The sequence below is a fragment of the Gopherus flavomarginatus genome, chromosome 17 (genome assembly GCF_025201925.1).
Source record: "Gopherus flavomarginatus isolate rGopFla2 chromosome 17, rGopFla2.mat.asm, whole genome shotgun sequence".
NCBI classification, from domain to species: Eukaryota; Metazoa; Chordata; order Testudines; family Testudinidae; genus Gopherus; species Gopherus flavomarginatus.
Window position 1 is genome coordinate 2871710 of NC_066633.1, and position 22293 is coordinate 2894002.

The 22293-nt window shown below is 44.4% G+C and overlaps 3 protein-coding genes across 4 annotated transcripts in view; 1 reads left to right on the forward strand and 2 right to left on the reverse strand.

Annotated features, from left to right (window-relative positions):
* The window catches only part of ADGRD2 (adhesion G protein-coupled receptor D2), a 97859-nt gene extending 81417 nt beyond the window's left edge, over nt 1–16442 (reverse strand). Inside the window, exons 1-2 of the mRNA XM_050926227.1 lie at nt 15926–16442; nt 15539–15569 (exon numbers count right to left, since the gene is read on the reverse strand). Coding sequence (XP_050782184.1) covers nt 15539–15569; nt 15926–15993 — 99 coding nt within the window. The 5' untranslated portion in view covers nt 15994–16442. The remainder of the gene's footprint in view (nt 1–15538; nt 15570–15925) is intronic.
* The window catches only part of NR6A1 (nuclear receptor subfamily 6 group A member 1), a 418534-nt gene that overhangs the window by 365581 nt on the left and 30660 nt on the right, over nt 1–22293 (forward strand). The window lies entirely within an intron of this gene.
* LOC127035953 (kinesin-like protein KIF14) lies at nt 461–15532 on the reverse strand. Of its 2 annotated transcripts, XM_050926279.1 has the most exons (9): nt 14846–15532; nt 9956–11522; nt 8054–8201; nt 7680–7743; nt 6782–6966; nt 5547–5649; nt 3845–4005; nt 2192–2342; nt 461–1606 (listed from the first exon to the last, which is right to left on the reverse strand). In XM_050926279.1, exons 4-8 carry the CDS (start codon nt 7701–7703, stop codon nt 2192–2194), a joined length of 624 nt encoding a protein of 207 aa, XP_050782236.1. In that variant the 5' UTR covers nt 7704–7743; nt 8054–8201; nt 9956–11522; nt 14846–15532; the 3' UTR covers nt 461–1606. The 2 variants fall into 2 exon arrangements, with proteins under 2 accessions (XP_050782236.1, XP_050782235.1); XM_050926278.1 differs by having other exon boundaries at nt 9956–15532.

The following is a 22293-nucleotide window of genomic DNA, read 5'->3' on the forward strand; positions in this document are numbered from 1 at the left end:
ACCCCCTTTTCCATTTTGCGCCCCACAAGACTGGTGTGGTGAAGGGTACTGGCTTCCATCCACACTGGTGGAGTTGAACAAGTTGGAGTTCCTTAAAGAAGCACATTCAAGTTGCACTCTACATTGGACTATGTAGCTGTAGGACCAACATCTAACAGAATTCAGAAAGGTCACACCTAGCTTCATGTTAGAGGCTTAGACCCCTCCGCCTTTTCTAAAGACATTTTTATGGGGACTGAGACCTACCTTCAGCAAACAGGGCTACCTGCTGAAGATCATGTGCTTGTTTAAGCTCTTGCTAATGACATTGACTTCTTGCAGCACTATAGAGAGCTGGAGGGCTGTCCAGTGAGCTTGTTCTAGAAATTGAAACAATTCCAGTAAGTTTAGTTTGCGGAGGATTTAAACAAACAAACAGAAAAACCACACCACACACCACTTACTATCAGCAGACACAATCTTCCTTTCCTGCTCTTTGGTGACAAGCATCTGCTGTAGCAGCTCCATCTCCTCAGCCAGCTTCTCTTTTTCCTGCTCAAGGAGGTCCAGGAACTTGCTTCATTTTTGCTGGGTATCCTGAGTCTTCAAGAGACATGAGCCGCAATTCTTTCAGCACACCCCTACCAGCTAAGGACACCTGAGCTCTCCATTCCCAGACTCTTCCCTGGGGTCATAACTCCTTGAAACACTAATCCCCAGCTCCTGTGCCTGACCAGCCATTCCATCTTAATGCTTGTAGTCACGTGTTAACTATTTAAAGAACATGGCTCTTATTCATCGGGTGCAGAAGTGTGCTAGACTTCTCACAGACAAGTCTAAGCCCAAAGTGTTTCATCTAAATGACGCACAAGATGAGGTAGCATCCCCGGGAGGGGAATCCAAGGACAAATGTAGTTAGAGACAGAATTATGTAGTTGCCCACATTTAGCATCTAGTACATCCTGATGACATGCACAATTTTAGGGTGGGCTATTCAGAAGTGCTCTGCATTGCCCAGACTGTATTCCTAATGAAATCAGGTTACTGCTGAGTTCAACAGGAGTAGACTTAAGCCAACACTGAATGCTTTGAAAGCCATTTAATCATCAACATTTATTTTCTAGCAGTGCTGCAGAAGGGAGGTTTTAGGAATAGGTCTTGATGCTCCAAACTAAGGGATGGTTTGAACAATGTAGAGGGATCTGTGAGTGGAGACAAAAGGGGTATCCAGGCAGGAATCACTGCTAATGGAGAGGATGAGGTGGGAGAATGCTAAAAGAAAGAAGAAAAGTCGGATGATGTGTTATGTAGTTTTCTCTCACTGCAAGTTCATTCCATAGCACCTGCTGACATTGTCAAGTCAAGTCCACCAACTGTTGTGTATGGGAAAGGAAGCACTAGTGACATTTGGTTCATAGCTTTTGGTTAAAGCAAAGCCATTGGCCCTGCAGTAGCAGAATCTGCGACACCTCCAAGGACAGTCACACACTGAAACTACTTCAGAGTTTGTTCTTCTGCACCATGGCATGAAGCACCTTTTACTTACTGACCTGAGCCAGGGCAGGCAAGTGCACAAGTAGCTCGTCAGCCGCCTTCCTTCTACTCAGGAGTTTTTTGTTTGTTTCATCTTCCGGAGGCAGGCAGAAGTGTGAATTAAAGCCATCCCCGCCCTGGACAGTTACCAGCTCCCACTGAAATATCTGCCAGAGGCTCAGTAGTGAGTTCGCCAACCCCCTAGAAGCTTGAAAGCAAAGCCTCAGGAATGGGCATTTCCTCTCCACCGCATGGGCTATTGCAGTGCTGCTTGTGCAGGATGTACAGTGTGTAGCCCACGCACCTGCAAGGCTGCTTTTGAATTACTGCCTTGCTTCCTTCCCAAATCCACCTAGAGAACAGAAGTTGGAATTTTAACTTCCTGCTATAAGGTGAGGGTGGAAGGGAATCGCTTGTTACACGATTTCAGGTGGGTCAGAAATCTGAAGACAGATTTTCCTCGAGTTCAGAGGTGCTTAGATCAGGCACATTTAATTCAGAGCCTCCTATACTTTGATAAATGTAGGCTGAGGTAAATGCTATTCCTGAGACGCACTAGCTTAGAGCATGACCATTAATACAATGGGCAGTTTCTCACTGATGCACTTTGAATGGCTGAAGAGTGTGGGGGGGTGTTTCCTGCTGTTGCTTTGAAATGGGGAGAAGCACTCTAAGAAACTTACCAGCAGTTCTTCCAGCTGTTTGATGTGATCCTTATAAGCCTGCTTTGAGCCCATAGCTCCTGCTGAGCCAGCTCCTTGGCCATCTGTAGCTCTTCCATCATTTCCTTCTGTGCCTGCCGTCTGGCTTCCTCTACCTCCATTTCAATTCTGGAAGCAGAAGAAGAGCAAAAGCAGAAGTGGCCACAGCCTGGGCTACCTTACTGCTTCCTTGGGTTGGGTCCCATTCCTTGGAATGGGCCTTCCATGAACTGTTACAGATGGCCCCAAACTCTGCCCATGAGCAGAGCTACATGCAAAGGGAACCCAGAAAGACACCAGTTTTGCAGAGGGATCAGAAGGTTTGCTTCAGAACACCAGGGACATGGAAGTCCCTTCTCACAGGATCTAGTCAAATCCAATGAAAATAAGAGGGGGGAAAAATAAGCCCTTACAACATCCACCATGTAGTGGGATTTAGTGCATCATCACTTGACATGAACATGCTCTGAATGCATGCTCTTATGTTCCCTCTACTGGCTCCTTCTGTGTCACTGTTAAGTATTTTACACTGATACATTATTAGAAGTTTAAAGTGATTTTATGGGTGTTTATATCTACAAACTAAGTATTTTGAAACTGAAGAAAGTCTAATGGAAAACTCAAAGTTAGCAGTTTCAGTACAAGTTGTTCAATCAAATTAGAAGAGATGCAAGGAGAAAAGACCTGTCGAGTCCTCACCCATCCCTGCCCAGTATACCTCCAGGCTCACCAACATTCTTGCCACTCATTTCAGAAGGACAAGGACTATTAGGATTGGGGGTGTGGCAGGGAATCAGGGTTTCTGTCTATTCCCAATGAGGATTGAGTTTGAGAGGGGTACTTGACAGCATGATGGCCCAGTCAGCTATGCTCCCTTTGAGATCAGAATCTTTTGATTCTCACATGCATTTAAGTTTCCATGTACTCAGTCCGACGTGGGCAGGCACACTATTTATACTAATCCTGCTACAGAAGAGGAGGAAGTGCAAGCAGACAAGCAGAGAGTTTCTAATTGAGTCGGATGCAACATTGCCATGTTGAAATATTGATTTCACCCTCCACACATAGCCATGAGCGAGTAGCACTGTCTGAGGCAGTCTAGGAGCTACAGTCAAGGCAGAACCAGCCCTAATGAACACTAGTTATTTCAGGTTGTATTTTTGGAACAAGTCTATAGTGCTTGTGAAAGGTGCCAGATTAGAGTAGCCTAGTCATTTAGCTATTTTATGCTACCCCTCCCCCAGTCACACCTGCCCATCTCCTACCATCTGTGGGACATTTCCCTTATTCCCCCTACCCAGACTAACATGCCAGCATAATTAGCAGAGTCCACTGGAGAACAACATGATCATTCTTGTGCGGTGTTCTATGAAGCCCACATTATCCCTTAATTATACAGGAAATGGAGAATCCTCAGCACATAAAGCCGTTAAAACAGAACTGGTAGTGCTCAAATTGCTCACAAAATGCTTTAACCCTAGAATACATGGGGCATTTTCCAAGGCTGCCAGACAAGTGAATACACAGAACAAGATGCCTAGGTTTGCAGTTTCCAGAGTTCCTAGGGCTGCAGATCAAATACTTTCACTCAAAGCAGATATTAGGGAAGGTCACAGAACACATCCAGTTACCTCTGCTTCTGAGCTTCAACGAGCTCGTTTTTAGCAAATTCAAAGTCCCTCAGCCCATCAGCTCCCCCTGCTGGCATCAAAGAGGCACGGCGCCCATTCTTGACCTCCATTGGGTGATTGAATCTGAAGTAGTGGTTCCCACCAAGAATCACTCTGTTCCTCTAACAAGGATAAATAGTAGAGTCACAAGGTATCAAAGCAGTGATCTGAAAGAGGAGCACCATCCCCTCACACAAAAAGCCATCTCATTTCAGTTTATCCAGTGAGTTATTAACTTCACCCACTGAAGTTATGCCTTAAATATCACAACACAGGGCATCCTCACATCTTAGAGTTAACGTTACAGGAGACATTCCCAGGCCCAGCCCCCAAGGCCCAGAAAAAGCCTGTTTAAGGGCACCACTCCTAACCAGATAGCTTGTAATTTAGCCTCAAAATGTGCCAGAGTTCACTATTAACCAGTTATTGATTTTAAGAGTGTTTCCCCCTGTTTAAAAAGATTGCCCTTGAAAACAGCTTGAGTGAACCTCAGGGTCATGGAGGTGGTATTACAGTAGAGATTCACACACAGCAAGGTAGTCACTGGCAAAGTGGGTTTGTCCTACACACAACCCCCTTTAGATACCATGAAGGTATTGCTAAGAACTCTCTTTTCAAGGCTTGTAAAGATCAGGAATAAGGGACAATAGCAGCAGCTATGGTTTTAATACTTTGAAGAGTCATTCTGCAGTTTAGCTCTCCATCTATCTCATACACACTTTACACAAAATCATGGGGAATGGGATGTTAGCTACTGACTGTACATAGGAACACAAAAACGGATGTACTGGGTCAGACCAACGGTCCATCTAGCCCAGTATCTTGTCTCTGACAGTGGCTGGTACCAGCTGCTTGAAAGAGAACAAGTAGAACAGATCAATTTTAATTGATCCATCCCATTGTCTAGTTTTAGTTTCTGGCAACTGGGGACTTGGAGACACCAGGAGGATGGGGTTGCATCACTGACCATCTTGGCTAATAGCCATTGATGGATTTATCCTCTGTGATCTTCTCTAGTTCTTTTTGAACCCAGTTATACTTTTGGCCTTCCCAACATCTCATGGCAATGAATTCCACACCTTGTATGAAGAAATACTTGTTTTGTTTTAAACCTGCTATTAATTTCATCAGGCAAACCCTGGTTCTTGTGTTATGTGAAGAGGTAAAATTTCCCCATTCACTTTCTCCACACCATTCATGATTTTAATAGACTTCTAGCATATCCCCCCTTAGTTGTCTCTTTTCTAAGTCAACCAGTTCCAGTCTTATTAATCTCTTTATATGGCAGCTGTTCCATACCCCTAATCATTTTCATTGCCCTTCTCTTCTGTACCTTTTCAAATTCTAATATACATTTTTTCCCCAAGATGAGGCAACCAGAACTGTACACAATATTCAAGGTGTGAGTGTACCATGGAGTTACACATTAGAATTATATATTCTGTTTTTATCATCTATTCCTTTCCTAACAGTTCCTATCATAGTTAGTTCTTTTGACTGCCACTACACATGGAACAGAAGTTTTCAGAGAACAGTGTACGATGACTCCACGTGTTAACAGCTAATTTAGACGCCGTCATTTTGTATGTATACTTGGGATTATGTTTTCCAGCGTGCATTACTTTGCATTTATCAACACTGAACAGTAGACTAGGATCCCTACATGGTGTAGAGTGACTGCCTCAACTAGGAAGTTTCCATTCACAAAGGTCCTGGCATCTGGGATAGGACTTAAGGTGACCACTCCCTGCACATTGGTGATGACACTAGGAGGAAAGAAGAGAGAAAAAGAAAATCCAGCAGAGTTAGGCCTAACTTCCACTAGACACAGAGTGCAGCTTTTTGCAGAGCAAGATCATAGAAGATTAGGGTTGGAAGAGACCTCAGGAGGTTCATCTAGTCCAGCCCCCTGTTCAAAGCAGAACCAACACCAACTAAAACTTCATCATGAATCCCTCAGAGTTACACGACAGATAAGCTTGTGAAAAATTGCACTAGTCTTGGAGAGGATACAATAAGGCTACTGTTATTGTTCCTCTTGGGGTTAGCTTTGAAATAAGATGACAGAAGTGGACATATTTAGAGGTTTTAAGGTCAGGTTTGACAAAGCCCTGGCTGGGATGAATTAGTTGGGAATTGGTCCTGCTTTGAGCTGGGGGCTGGACTAGATACCTCCTGAGATCCCTTCCAACCCTGATATTCTATGATTTTGGATCCCAAAGTGTGAAGTGCAGCTCTATTCTGAAAAGAGAGACTGCAAATGGCACCATGGCATTCTCTGATCATGGTCTCAATCCCTCCATCAAATGTTTACAAGTAAAGAGACTTTTTTTCTATATGTCAGCCCTGCAAACTAAGCCTGGGACCCCAGCATCAAGCAGGCATCTTTCACCCTCAGTAAAAAGGGCTCTGCAGGCTAAACTCAGCCATTAGGGTTTTATAGCTAACACCCTATCTACTTCAAATTGTGCTCTGAGGCAGTGAGTGGCTATAACTGGAGCTCCACAGGCCATTCTGATGCCCAGGTCAGAGAATCCATCTCTTTCACAGCTGTGATGGCTCTGCCAGGCCAGCTGGAGAATAAAGCAATAGTAACTGACATTACCAGCTAGGTCTGACTACCCACAGGGAGCAGGACCTGCTGAGTAAGAAGCAGTTTAAAAGTCATTTTTCAGACTAGAACCCAACTATAGGCTGATATGTACATCTGTCACCAGCATGGACAGCTTCCCTAGCTCAAGCAGAGCGTCATGCGACTGAGAAGCTAGCAACTTTTGGGAAGAAAGTCCGTGTTCAGGAGTTCAGCAGTTTAGCCTCTGGCTAGAAGGCCTGCTTGGAGCTCAGGCAGATCTCCCCTCTGGGAGGTTTTAAAATGGTGTTGACTTTAAGAGGACTTACCAGTGGTCCACTGAAATGAGTGCGCCTGTCAGCTGGATGTTATGCTCAGAGCCTGGATGAAGACTCCCCACTCTGGTTTCTCCCTCTTTGAGGATATAGAGAAGCATCTCCGAGAGCTGTCGATCTTCATTTAGATTTACCAGGTTTGGCAGATGGTTGTCAGCTTTAAAGCATACTCCTGCTTTCTATGAGGCGGCAGCAGATAGAGCAGGGTTTTAGCCATGAGTGGCTCATGACTTATGGCTAACAGATGAGAACCTAGCCCTCCCTGCTCACAGTTAGGGGATTTTGTATTTAAAAGGAGGCCTCAGAAACTGAACTCGTGTCCTGACCTTCAGACAGTCACACTACTGGGCATTAACTTTAGCAGACAGATGTCAAAGCTGGATTGGCCACTAGAGGACACTCGTGTTCTCAAATACAATAGAAGTACACTGAAAATTTAAAGCTGTATATTGTGCTCTGGTACATACAGATACAACAGAGGCTGCTATTCCACTGAGTAGCTGGAAAAAGTGTTATGGCAACAAGTTGCCTCACCTACTTTTGTGCAGTTTCTCCAGCTAGAACTCTTACTGGAAAGGAATTTTGTAATAGATGAGTTCTATCACAGAACCCACCTTCCCACTCACACCAGCCAGTTTGATCCTGTACAAAGGATAGCAAGTTTAATATTCCCCCTCCACCCTGTCTTGCTGGTAGTTTTTCAGGACCGATGGGACTCGCTTTGCTTCCTATAATGTGAGTTACACACTAGGATCTCTTCCTGCTGCTGCAAGCTGACTGACATCACCGGTATCGGTCTTATCCACACATTTAGAGAGGTCACCAGCCTCTGCTGCTTAGGAGTGCATCCCCTCACTGTGGCTGTGTAGGATATATGCTTCACTCTCCATACCTGCAGTTCTTGCTCCTCTTCCATCTTGTGTTGTTCTGGTAAAGCCAGCTTCGCCTGCCAGGACCTAGAACAAAGTCTTCATCCTTACCATTATATCAATTCTACAGTTTCACCACTAACATCACACACACACACTTTTCGTATACTAGTGATTGGCAACATTAGTGAACAGGAAACCAAAAATCCAGGCCTTAGTCCTGATTAGGCACTGTGATTGACCACAGCCCAATGATATAAGCATTGCAACACTAGAAAAATGGAGTGTTTAAGTTGTAGAAGATCAGAACAGTAAGCACACTAGAACATTTAACTGAGAAGACCCACATGGCTCATCAAAACCTTGTTCCCTACATGGAGGGGGAAAGTTTTCTTACTTCTGTGATTCTGCCAGTTCTCTTTCCGGTTCAGCAAGTTGTTCTTTCAGATACTGGATTTCTTGGAGACTAGCTTCATATTTCAGCACATCAATCCCTTGACTGCACTGCAGGGCAGCGCTCAGCTTCTCAACCTCAGCTTTCAGCTCTTAAGGAGACGGAAAATACCTCTTTAAACTAGTTACATTGGATTCAAACAGCTCAAGCCTTCCCCTTTCAGAAGTGACAGCTTTGGCAGTATGGGCCTCCATGGGAAACATCCCTAGGAAAGAAGGAGATCTCAGTCTGGGAAAACTTATTTGATTAAGTTTTTGCCTTGACTTGTTCTTGACTATATCCATCTGCGGACATCTAGATATGATAGTGACAGAATATTTGAATAATTCTGATAAAGGTTTTTTGCCTGCAGCTTGTTAGCAGTTTATTGGGAACGTGAGAGGTTTGAAAGTCGAGCAGTTTTGGAGAGAAGAGAATCACATAGTACTTTTATTCTCCTACTCTGGAGGATCTCTCTAACTGGTTCCAGTCCCAACACAAATTCACCATGGGACATTCTACAGTAGTTGCTGGCTAGCTACAGGAGCATTCTGCTAGTGAATGTGTTCGCTGGAGTAGTCACAGCACGTACACTAAGGGTACAGGCACAACTGCAGCAAACATTGTTTTTGGACAATGCGCGTCACCTTTGGCCACCTGGTGCACTTGGTCAATGTGTACAATACCCTAGTATAGGAGATTTCTCAGGCAAATATTAAATACAAGAAAGGAAAAAAAAAAAAAAAAAAAGCACCTAGGCACAGTATTAGTCTTGGCTTCATACAGCAGAGGTACAAGACAGCTACTCTCACCTTCAGGAAATATTTCCTTTGGGTCCCTCTAACTGACTGCCCTGTCATGTCAGTGTAATTTGCCTCCCTTCATTCTGTACCATTGTAGGCATCAATCCCAGATACATAGGCTGCTAAGATATGCTTCTCAGTGCCATACCTCTGATCAGCACTGCATTGGAATCCTCATTGACCTTGACCACATTAACAATGCTGCGAGCTTGACCGGCGTAGCGCAGCGTGCTCAAGGTTTCCTTGATGTGTGCAGCAGTTGGGCTGATGGTGGCTATCATGGCTGTCTTAGAGTTACCACCCAGGCTCTCCTTCAAAAACCTCAAAGCAGATTTAGGAGACAAACTATCTGAGTGACCACAAGTCATTGGGGAAAATGGCAACAAGATGCAGTTTGCAAATGCACCCATCCTCTAGCCCACCCTTGATTAAAGGGACAGTGCCATGTAGAACACTAGTTCCTGCAATAGCCTCTAGAGTTAAGGCTTTACAAAGCCTAGAAGTTTCGCATTAACTTTTGTACCTCACTTACATTGACCAGAAAAGTCCACTTCTGCTTCTGGCTCCCATGTGAGAACATAATGGGGGAGGTACAAGATTCACTAGTCAGAGAAGACACTTTTGCTAGTTTATAAAGACCTTGTTAAACCAGAACGATGCAAAAACATCCCTTTAACATTAGGCCCACCAGTGTACAAGGTTGTTAGGCACCCAGACACTACAGTATTGCGCAGATTATAAAATGTCCACTATATTTTAGTATCTTGTTTCATTCTATTTTATTAAAGGTCAAACTTCTAATACAATCTGTGCCAAAAGTCTCAGTTAGCATGCAAAGCTTTAAGGAGCAATATCAAGAGACCTGCTGGACTAAGGCTTTCATGAAGAATCCCTCACTATTTTTTCCAAAATCTGAATTTGCAGTCCAGCTCTAAAAGCTCCACCAGTCGTCCTGTAGGACAACTCCGTTTCAGTTACAAAACCATGGTGTTTAACAAGCATGCCCAGAATCGGATTTTAATGGGAGAGCTATGTGAAAGTGCCAATAGTTTCCTTGCCATACCAGGTTAAGACAGAGTCTCTGTAAGGGATGAAGCACTTTCTCTTGAATTGGGACATTTCAGATAGTGCAGAGATCACCTTCGCGAGGGTAAGCAGGGACATGCTGATACTAGCATCTTCCTGGAAAGATATATTACCAAATTTACAAAGGTAACCGCAACCACCAGGATTTTGATACAGAAGCTTACTGATTAACTTAGGTTCTCCCTTTCAGATCCCAGCTATGGCATCACATCATTATATGGTTACAAAAATGAGAACTGGATCCAAAGACTTGTTTCTCCCAATAGCTTCCAGATTCAGTTTGCAAATCAAACAATTTTACATGCTGCTACCAGTTGGCTTCTCACATCAGCCCTAGTCAAATTCAGCAATTGGAACCAAGCTGCCAGCTAAATTCACAATGCATGTGGCAGCACAGAATCCAGCTCAGTTATCCAAAACTGCATTAGCTCTGCTGGATTACCTGTAGCAGGAGACTTCATTTGTCAGTAGAGTAAGCAGATATGGCACAGAGGAAACATCCTATATATGGAGTAAGGTGTGCCAGTTTGATATGGTTACTTTTCTCAACATGGTATCCCACAGAGATCCAGATATTTCAGAGGGTATCCATGTTCTCAGAGTTAAAATAATCCAGCTTGCTTAAGTGTGGGGTTTTCCTTGGAGGCTCTCATTTTGGCATTCATTCACCATCATGCTTTAGAGACACCTACTTGGCTGAGAAAAGTCAGTTAAAAATTCTAATCAATAGCAGGATGCTAGGACTGGGGATTTTCAGATCGAGGAGAGACTAACATCAATACTTTGCACTTCTACAGCACTTTTCAGACAAGAATTGGTTATCAGATAGGGACTCTGATAAGTAGAGGATCAAGTCACACTTAATTGGCTTTCCTCTTGGAGACACAGAACCCAGATCTCCCGGTTCTAAGTCTAATGGTTCCTCCAAGGTCGCTACTACTCCCTCTCAGTTTCATAGACATCATGCCAACTCAGTGGAAGATTTTGCATTTGGATTTAGACAGTTTCCCCTCTTTTCCCACCCCAAAGTAAGCAGCATCACCCAACCTGTGTTCTCAGCCCACTTGTTTGTGCCAGATTGCAGCGCTCACTTCCTGAGAGGTCCACCAAATTCACGTGGCTCACCACCATGTGGTCATGTGCTTCTCCCTCCAGGTGTTCCTTCTGCAAGGCCACACAAGAGATTAGATTTTGTTGCCTCTGAACACTCAGTGTATGAACATTCAGCATCTTCCCTGCCTCCAGCCTTCAAATCCTAGTGGACAGGGCTACATCATTCCACGGCTAGGCCACAGTCTGCACACTGGTCCGGTCACTTTAATTCCTCCAAATCTTACCACACAGGCGTGAAAGCCAAGCACAGGAAGACTCAAGGGGCAGTTTGAGGACAATCCCAGACCTATCCCGAGTCACCAGACTGGAGGGAATGGGGTCACTTGCCTTAGTCTGAGCCACAACCAGTTTGAACACAAAGAGTGGGAGCTTCTCTGATTCATGCTAGTGTCTGCTGCGGCTCGCTGCTTGTTTCCAAGTTCCAGCCACGTCTAGAATAGAAGCAACAGTTAGTTTCCACACTGATCCCACTCACATTCCCTCCCTGGCTACTCTCCACCATGCTCAATGGCCTGGATCCCTGCCTGAGGATTGTTGTTGACACTTTGCTCCACAGACACAGTGGAGCAGGAAAGGGTAAAGCTAGTCTCTGCAGGAAACAGCTTTTCCAGGAGCCAGTCCCATAGTGTCAAATGAACTCCCCCAGAAGCTAAGGGCTATTACTATCCTCCCCAGCTCCCATTCTGCTTTCAAAAGCGAGGTGCACTTGTGGCCTGTCTCTCTCCAGACATTAAAACAAGTCACCACGCTGCACACAGTCCTGCCATTAGGGAGAAGACAACAGAAAGAAAGAGCCACAAGACAGATGTTAGTCACTTTGCACACGATGGGAAGGCACTCAAACACTGCAGGAAGATGCAAGCACCTGTACAGAACAGAACATCAGCTCCAAGGAATGAGACTGCATTCTGAGCTATTGCGTGATGCTTTGCTGTTTAAGACTTGCCTGTCCACAGCAGCTTACCAAGAGACTGCAGATGTTGCTGATACAGGCGCGTGCCAGGACATATGAACTGTTAGTTCTGAAGTGCCCCTCCAGGATAGTGAGCTTGCTGCCCCTTTTAGTCTAGGAAGCAGTTCAAGATACCCACCAGAACAATTGAGTGTTATGGGACAAGGGGAGCCATTTATTTCTCTGTCTTATCAAATACCCATTACAAACTCCAGGCTACCACATGTTAATAGCAAATCTGGAGAGCAGCTGCAGCAGATAAGGACAGTCAGTCCCTAAGCTGTGGTCTGTCTCTGCTCACCCGAGATTTTCCCCTCCTCCCCTTTCCCCACCCCACCCGAATTCTGGATTCGGCCAGCTCCTAATGTGCCCTGCAAATCTGAGCTGTTTTGCATTGCAGTGCCATATGCAGTTTTGAAGAGAAGGGCTCAAACTTAAAAAAAAAAATATGCTTTCTGTTGATTTTGATCAGCTTGACTATTCCTATAAAAGAAGGATTCTCTCCCCCCACCCCCAACATTCTCAGCCTGACTGGAGAAAGCAGCAATTTTGTTCCATTTAGCAGAGGATGTCATTCTCAGCATGGAGCAGGTTAATTGATTTCCATGGTCAGTTAAGAGAATTAATCAGATGAACTGTGGAAACAACCAAGGAGGAGGGAAACAATAGATGCATGGCTTAGACATTTTTTTCCTTAAAGGCTTTGAAGATAGTTGACCTGGAAACACAACTCATTAGTGAATCTTGTTCTTCCGAAAAAGAAGTCTCAGAGCTTATTTGCAAGCACCGTTGATGGGATAAATGGACAGTGAATCTATGGCATTGCTTACACTGATGCTGCCTTGACAGAACATTTGATAGTCTGTTTTATAGGTATAGCCAGCAGCTGAGCTGGTAGGGCTCTCTCTCTCTGATGTTAGATATGAACAACTGGAGGACCTCAGCTCTTTGGGCCAACACAACAAATGCCCATCTCCAGCACACAAGAGATAACTTGGTGGACATTAGAACATAAGCACTGGGATTGGAAGGAGAGACAAGTATAGACCAGACAATTAAAAAAAAAAATCAAGAGCAGAAGTAGAGACAGATGAGATCAAGCGTGCCCATTTCGTTCGGCCTTGAGTATACCATAAAACTTCAGATTATGAGACATAATATCTTTTACTGGACCAACTTGGTCCACCCTTGTGTGTCTAATATCCTGGGCCCAACACAGCTACAACACTGCATACAGATTAGGAGAGTGAGCTAGAGAGACAGGAACCCTCTACATTTGCAAAGGAGAATGTTATGTGCATTGCTATACAAAATTTAATGGGGGAGGTTCATCCAATCAAACAACTGCACTGAAGTTGCTGAAAGAGGGCACAAGTTACTGCTATGGAATGAAAGAACCAGAAAGGCATGCCACATGAAACGTTCCAGAAGCCTGGAAAGAGAGGCCAGACAAAGCTGCAAGACATGGACGGCTAATGGTATCATCCACAGGAGAGCCAGGAGAAGAGGTTCACTCAGTGATTGTAGAGAAAAACACAGAAGCGGAAAAAGTATGCATCAGACCACAGGAGATGAACAAGAACATTGAATGGGAACATTTACACTTGCCAACAGCGAAAGGACAGTTTGCTGAAATGTCAGGAGCCAAAATTATTCAGCAAGTTAGATCCATCAGCAGGCATTTGGCAGATTCTCTAGGACAAAGCAAGTGCCAAGATTTGCACTTTCAGTACCCTGTTTGATAACTATGACCAGTGTCTGGAATGCTTTCAGCACCCAGAGTACCTCACCACGTGAGAAGGGACTGCAGGAGTGAGTGGACACTGACAACAGTGTCACCACACATCTTGTAGGATACTATGCAGTGCCATGCTTCCTGTGCAAATCTGTCAGCAGGAAGAACCACCAAGCCCTGAGAGCACAAACACAGCCAGGCTAGATTACAGCAGCAATGCTGCAGCTACTTCCTAATTTAATCGTTTCTTGTTCCCCTAAGAGCTGCCACAGTAGTTACTGAAAGATAAGCAACAACTAAAAGATTAAATATTGATGCTACCCAAGATTCAGGTATAGTAGAATCTTCAGTAAGTTAATGCCACTGACATGCTCCACAGCTTTTCAAACTGACAGGTGGGCAGACAGGTTTGGCCATAGTTTCAGTTTTACTGAAATCCCCTTTTGCATACAGATCTTTTCCCTTGGGAAAGGGCTTGTGCAGGTGAACTGAATGACTGAGCAATAGAACATCAGAGCATTTTTACATTTAGTAGCCTGGTACCTTAAACTTTCATTTTACTTGGCACTCTTTTCCCAGAGGCACCTATGGGAGTTGGCAGCTTCACCAGGTTACCAGAGAAAACCCAGCAATACAATAGATGAACAGATGACCTAGATTGTGTTTAAACACACACACCAGTCACTGGCAAGAGATCTGACTTGGGACAGAGGCACCCAGGTACCAAGTGCTTCAGACCCAGAAGCTGTCCCTCTTTACCTAGTTCATCCTCATTGCAAAGCAGAGAGCATTGTGGGAAAGCAGTTGAGTTTTGTTGTACATGGATGTCTGTTCACACTGTACTGAAGGACCAAGCTCAGTCTCACATCCCAAGTCAATATTTGTATAGCATTTGACAGTATAAAGTAAGACTTCTAGCCATTCCAGTCTGATTAGATTTATTCAGTGGCCTTAGGAAGTACTGCATGACTACAACCTCCTTTTCAGAGGTGCAACCCCAAAGTTTTGCCTACATATGCTGATCTGCCCCTCTCCTCCCTGCCCCCTGAGGAAAACAGTTCCCCTACCACTCAAAGGTAGCATGGTCCAGTGGACAGGATGCTAGACAGTCTGGAGATGTAGGTTCTATTGGCTCAAGGCTGCGTGGCAGACTTGAGCCAATCAGTTCACTTGGTGCTTGGTTGTCTCTCTCCACACATACACCCTCCCCCCCCAAAAAATAAAATAAATAATAATCACTGAGCTGCTTTGTAGTAGTTCAGTTGTAAGCTCTCCAAGGCAGGCACTGTCTTATGTCTGTACAGCACCTACTATAATGGGGACTTGATCTTGGGTATTGCCATTAGGCAAATAATGCCCATCCCCCATGTATTTCCCCAACCTGAAAAATAACTAAGCTCTTAGTATTTTGCGTTTCCGTACAGCCTTCCTTCCACACAAGGTGCTGTACAGCACCGTGGGATCTCCAGTAGGATACAGCCCCTTACAAGTAAAAGGCAGCTGGCACCGAGTCCACTGCACAATAATGGGAGGAGGAAAAGGTGTCTGGCTAAGGACAGCAGGCAAACTCCTGGCATATTTGATGTCCATACACAACAGGATGGACACTTATTTCCAGCCACAAAGGCGACTGGAGAGAAGCAGAAATAGCTAGTTTAGATGCCAATGAGCCACTATCAGGAATAAAGATGCAGGGAAGAAGACAGCAGTAGATGGAGCTAGCGACGCATTAACAGAGCTTTGAGCTCAGGCACACTTACCTGCACATCTGCAAGAGAGCCAACCACATACCTGGGAGGATAGGGAAGAGGCACTATATTACTAGAAGGTAAAATAATAATTGTAGGACATCTGCTTCGTTGTCGAGGACCATGAGGGAAATAAAGCTATTGTCCCCTCTAGCTAAAGCCTGCTGTTTCTTTTTCCCCAGACTCCCAACCACCAACTGCTCCACAATTTGGATGCCAATCCAATTCTGACGCCTCTAATTCACCCCAGAGACTGTTTATTTTAACTTTATCAAGAGAAGAGAAAAACAACCGTGTTAGACAAAAAAGAGCATCTGGCAGCACGATGTTCGCCTTTCACTACCAGGTACCAGTATGGGCCGGGGAATTAGCTGAATGAGTTGAGAGAGCAATACACACCACGTGTTGAAGTGCAAGCTTATGGAGCCCCACAACATGGTCACCCTGATCTGGAAACACGGAGGCATAGCCTGCAGAGAGAACAGCTCCTAGTAGGCAGCCCTCCCTCTTGAGCCAGACAGCTGGGACACATGAGGGACCTGCAATATTTTCTGTATTAGAGATTTTAAGAAGCCAGTTCTAGGCTGTTTGGATACAGTCAGTCTGAACACTGCACAATTTGTGTGCCATGAGGTTGCATTCTCTGTTTTGTGCGAGTCACATACTCCTGCAACAGCAGGATCCGCAGTAGTTCTGAAGAGACTTCTTGCAGTATGAGAAACAATTGTTTACTGATTAAGTCAGAGAATGTGGGTTCAGACCTCGAGTTTTAGTCTCAAGGGTACCACCAATTTGTTGCAGGGTTTTGGTCAAATCACACCACCCATATGCCTCAGTTTTGCTATCTGTAATGACAGAATTTTTTCTTGTAGGACTAATTCTTAACTATATTCACACAGTGCTTTGAAGACATAAAGCACAATGCAAGTGCTACGTATTTATCTGTTTTACTTGGAAAGAAACTTTCCAGTTAATTCTAAGAGGAGATCTATAGCAGCAGAATCAATAAGATGCTTCATGTTGATTGGAGCGCGATGTAGCTACATGGCAAGCACAGCACTGAGCTGAGCGAACCCCGTTTTTCATCTGGGGCTGGAGAGATTAGAATCATTTATACTAGTCCCTTGACATTAACGCAGCCTCCACTTAAACCTTGGGGAGTTGTCAAGTGCGATCCTTCCCATTTGAATACACAAGTATCAAGGAGTTTGGTCTCATGTACAGATACTTGTCTGGAATCCCTATAATTAGGCTCATCTTTGTGTCCAGAAGCTCTAAGCCTTTGGGCTAATAGCTATAATTCAGTGGACAGTCTGCTGTTAATACGAAGTGTCAGTTTTCCAGGATGGCTTAGCTGAAAGGCACTTGTTAAGCCATTACATACATTGCTTTTCGCTTGGAACAATGAAGGTTCTCTCCACCAGGACACTCCGCTAGTGGTAACACTATGCAGGATTCCTGGTGTCCTGAAGGCTTTATAAGCTTGAGCCTGCTACCTAAGAAGCTCTTTGGAGAGGCTTCTCTGCTGTGCACCCCAGAGTTATCCCAGATTATGGGAACATCTGCTCATGTACCCCATCTCTATCTATTCCCCAGTGGGAGAGCAAAGCATCCTTCTATATCCTACAGGACACAACTGAACTGCTCACTGGTCCAACCATGAAGGGGAAGAGTTTTGGAGGTCGTTCAGGGCTGGATTAGATAGAGGCTACCGCGCAAATGAGGCCTCATCAGGATAAGGGGTCATCTACGCTTCTGCTCAGACTTCAGCTCTGAGTAGCAGCAGTCACAGAAGCTCAAATCCAACACCAGTTCCAGGCTGGAAACAAGCCTGTGGGGGCAGGTCTGCATCCAAGTTTCCAGACACCTTTCCATCACCAAGAAAAAAGCCTGAATGAGTTTAGGTTCAGGAAGATTCTCATTTTAGACAGTTTAAAGGAAAGTTAAACAGTAAGGGACAAAGTGTTGTACCTGCGAGTCACTCACTGACTTCAGTGCAGAAGTTTCTGGGTATGCCTACACTGGAAAAAACCCCATACCCCGACCTCCGCTGCACACACACGGCAACAAGTCTCACAGCCTTGGCTAACTGACTTAGGATAGTAGTGTAGACATTCCAGCTCTGGCCAGAGCCTGGGCTCAGAAACCAAGCAAGAGGGGCAGGTCTTAGAGCCTGGGCTCCAGTCCAAGCAGGAACGTTAACACAGATATTTTTAGCCCTATAAGGTGAGTTGAAGTCTTAACCCAAAGGCCAAGACTCGCTGCCGTAGGGCTATTTTTGTAGTGTAGAAGTAGAGTCAGTCTTCATTTTTATTACTGAGCATGCAATAAACTTGGAGTTTGTTGCCTAAACAGAAGCACATCTTTAAAAGTAAGACAATCATACCAGATACATTCTGGAGGCAGGAGGATGGGGACTATGTGCCGTTTCACTATCTAAAAAAATTAACAGACCATACTTACGTAGAAAGGCCAGTTACATAAGGACCAAGGATTGGATGTTCTCGTACTTTCAGCTATGTCAGGGGGTGGGTGAGAAGAGAGAGAGCACGAGAGAGTGATTATATTAAGGTTACTTCTTTAACACAAGCAATAGCAAGGCACGAAAGGTGGACACCTTGGGAATTTAGACGCACCATGCTAGAAAATGCCAAGCAAAGATTGAAGGAGAGATCTTAATAGTCTTGCCTTCTCCCACACTGGAGTCTCTCTCCAGCAATGAAGCCTGTACTCTCTGTTCTGACTACAATGGACTCTTCCAGCTTCTCACCCCATCCCCAAATTAACTGTCCCAGGTGGGGCCTCTGCTTCAGTATGCTGTAGTAAGACCACCATCAGAATCCAGGGAGTGATTCTCCCATGCAGGTGCTTGAGTACCTCCATTTATAACCCTTTGAACTCCCAAGCACGTTTCTCCACCCACCCCATCCCCGATTAAGGGCCACACTGATAACTTCTGCTGCAATGAGAAGAATGTCAGGCATCTGGCAAGAAGTGACACTCATCCCAAGCTGAATTTTAGTGATTGCTCAGATAGGTGAGCCCCAGGAGGGTCTTCCTCCTGGAATCTGACTAGTCTAGGAAACTGGAACAACTGAGACAGATGGAACCAACAAGCTACAGGCATGGTCTCTGGCAGGGTCTTGCCAAGTGGCCCACAGTTACTATCAGCTCATCAAAACATGGATACACTTTGCTACTAAACCAGTCACCCTCAACTAGCAGGACAGGCTTGTTATTTGGGACCATTGCCACTACCACCACCCTTGCCCAGAAGTTAACAGTGGGACTCTGGGACACCTCCAGGAGGCACGGGGCAGGTGGAAGAGGATAAACATTTAAGCCACCTTGTGCCTTCAGGATTCTGGAAGATTGGTGGGTGAAATAGCCCCTAGTATAACTTAAGGAGCACAGAATGTTGTTGTATGTCATGGCAACTCTACCTCATGCTGGGCCTGCCCCAACCTGGTCCTGCCCCAGATTCTCCACAGCCCAGAGAACTATGGCCCCACCTCACACTGTCAATGCTGAGCTTTGAAGGAACCTGTGTAGGACAGCCTATGGCTGCCTGATGCAGTGCTCACACCAGGGGATTCTCCCTTGGCTGGCTAAGGGAGAATTCCTCCCTAGAGCTCTAGGGCAAAGCTTGCCCAATATGGCCCAGGCCACATACAATCAATGAAGTTACATCAGGGAAGAATCGAGCCCCCCAGTTTTGTAGCAAGGAGGGGCATGCAGCTGGGGTTCAGTACTGCAGGTAAAGATGTAACATTTTCCAAACTCACAGCTTTCTTCTTGGCGTTAGCATCTTTGGATGACATTAAGAGATCATGTATCTGCTCATTGTATACCTCAGAGTAACTCAGTTCAATGTGATGTTTCACCTGTTGGAATAAGGGACAAGAATGCACTTGCAAGCACTGGGGTGGGCAATGGGAAGGGATTAAAAAATCCTTTTTAGCCTTCAGACACAGGGCATTCTGAATGGAGCAGCTAATTTTACGTACTTGGACATCTCAAAGTTACATTATGTGGGTTGCCAGGCCCCAATACCATATATCCCAGTGCACAGTTACAGTGTTAACTAAGCTTAAAGCTTACCATTGTCACTAGTGCAGATGCAAACGCGATCTTCAATACAGCTAATAGGAAGAACTATTACAGATAAGATACGCCTTCACAACAGTATTAGTATAGACCTACCTACAATATACCTGAAACATGGTCTGTTAGAAACAGTCTTTTTTTAATGGAAGGATTAAAACTGGCATAAGGCACAAAACTCTGGTTTTGGATGAAGACAAAATACATCGAAGTCTCAGCAGGGAGAAGCTGATACTAAAAACAGAACAGTTTTATAGGAGTGATAGCATTTCATCCAGATTAATGGAGAGAGGCGCAATCCCATAAGGTGCCCTGGCCAATTTTTGGACAGCTCTGATGGAGAGACTGGGGAGTTTACTACTACAAAATTTTAAGCAAAAATGTTATCTCCTCTTGTTGAGTCAGATTTCTTTCCAGAATATTTCCTTGCAAAATCGTGGAATTATGCCCACCTCATCAGCATAGCCTGTCATTCTGTTGAAGAGGAGACCCAAGTTTAGTTGTGCTGAAAACCCTAGTCAGAAGAGGACACTCAATTTTGCTCTAGTCCGGGTAGACAACCTATGGCACGCGTGCCAAAGGCAGCACACAAGCTGATTTTCAGCGGCACTCACACTGCCTGGGTCCTGGCAACTGGTCCGGGGGGCTCTGCATTTTAGTTAAATTTTAAATGAAGCTTCTTAAACATTTTAAAAACCTTATTTACTTTGCATACAACAATAGGTTAGTTATATATTATAGAAAGAGACCTTTTAAAAACATTAAAATGTATTACTGGCAAGTGGAACCTTAAATTAGAGTGAATAAATGAAGACTCGGCACACCACTTCTGAAATGTTGCCAACCCCTACTCTAGTCTTTAATATGGCAAAATGATTTCATCTGGTCAAGTTACAAGTCCTCTCCACAGATGAGAAAAAGCCATTGTGTTTCCCTTCGAAACAGGAAACAGATGCAATAGACTTATTAAATTCCATTTTGACTGTCCTCACTATTCTATTGGCTAAAGAGTTAGACAATCTAGTTTAGAAATATTACTTATGACAGTTACTATCTTTGTTTTTGAAGTGAAATCATAAATTAATCTCTTGTATTCTAAAACAGTTTTTGACTCTTTGGTTGAGTTATAGGAGTTTCACCACTTAAGGTTTTCAAAATTAAACTTTTCTAGAGAAGGATTACTTAGTGGTAGTTTCTGATCAAGTGGCTAGATTTAATCTGTTGCCTCAAATAAGCCTCAGATGACTGGAGATAGGAGTTACAACATTTATAGTAGAGTTCTTACGTGTAAGATTTTCCAGATCCAGTTTGTCCATAAGCAAATAAGCAAGCATTGTAACCTTCAAAGACTTTGTCTAGGAGTGGCTGGACCAACAGACAATACACTATTTCTTGACTGGCATATCCCTTATCCTCTGGATTCTAAGACCCAAAACAATAGTCATACGAGAAAGTCAGCTGCCTGTTTGTGTGAGGATGATGTATCGGTATTTCCTTTCCAGAAAGGGACACAACACATTTTGTTCCAACTTGCTGTTCTCTGTGAAGTCAGAAAAAGAAAAAATTTATTTTAGAGACAATTAGTTTGAGTGGCCACAATTGGAACTCAACTGCTTGTTTGAGTCTGCTGTATTTTAAATGCAATAATCAATGCTAAACTCTGCATCTCTTAACAGTGCAACAAATTGCATTTGGTCAGGTGACGTGGCCACCCTGCTCCTAGTGCAGCATGCCTACACTGGCTATGGTTCCAGTGTGCCACCTTCTCAGGCTTTGCCTTTACTGACATGTGAGAATTAATATTCTGAACCCAAACTTTATCTTGGGCTTGGCTGTACCTGGGCTATGACTCTGCTCCTGCTCCCAGCTCTCTCTCTCTGCCTCAGTAGAATACTCAAACAGTTTTATACTCTTGAGTTGGAGCTAGTAGGACCCACCTAGACTGGTATCAAGTTGAGTCAGAAAGCTGTAGGCAGGATCCTACAACTTCTATTTGCCTTTACTCAGTACACACAGACAGCATACCAACTGGTCCAGTTCAAGCATACAGCACAAGGAATAGAATCCAGGCTGCTCCTCTTGTTGCTGGCCTCCAGAGAGGTCATCAGAAAAAGTGTTAAGTCTGATTCCAAACAGAGGACCATTGCTGTCCAGGCTTGCCTATCAGGTGTTGGATACACATTTTAAATATTCAACTGCCTCCTCAAAATTTAGAGGCATTTGAAATCTAAGCCAGATTCTGTGATATTGTAAAAAAAAAAGTAAGAGACTCTGTGCCAATGGGCTGAACCAAAATCCCAGGCATTCAAAATTCAGATCTGGAATATGCTAGTTGAGCCCACTGGCATTTAAAGAACACAGTAAGACTGAGTTTAATGTTTATGACTCAGTAGTTGTAGATTAAAACAAAATAAACTGAGAGATGGAAATTGTAAAGATACCAAGAGAAGATGATGGAAGGAGGAAGAGGATTAGCAGCACATCTGCAGTCCAGTCATACTGGCTTCAATAGGAGCTGCTGATGAGCACAGCTGAGCCAATAACTAGGCCCTTGTTTATTGAGAGTCTGAGGTGGTTTCAAGTTTACTGCTCAGTTTTTATCTGGGGAGCTGAACCAATAGCAGGACACTGGATGTTCATACTAGAGGCAGACTGGGGAAGGA

Coding starts and splice junctions, on each gene's coding strand:
- LOC127035953 (XM_050926279.1), bottom strand. CDS start 7,703: ATGGAAGAGGAGCAAGAACTGCAG. Junction 6,967..7,679: donor AAGAGGAGCAAGAACTGCAG/GTATGGAGAGTG, acceptor GCCGCCTCATAG/AAAGCAGGAGTATGCTTTAA. Junction 5,650..6,781: donor CTCATTTCAGTGGACCACTG/GTAAGTCCTCTT, acceptor CTTTCCTCCTAG/TGTCATCACCAATGTGCAGG.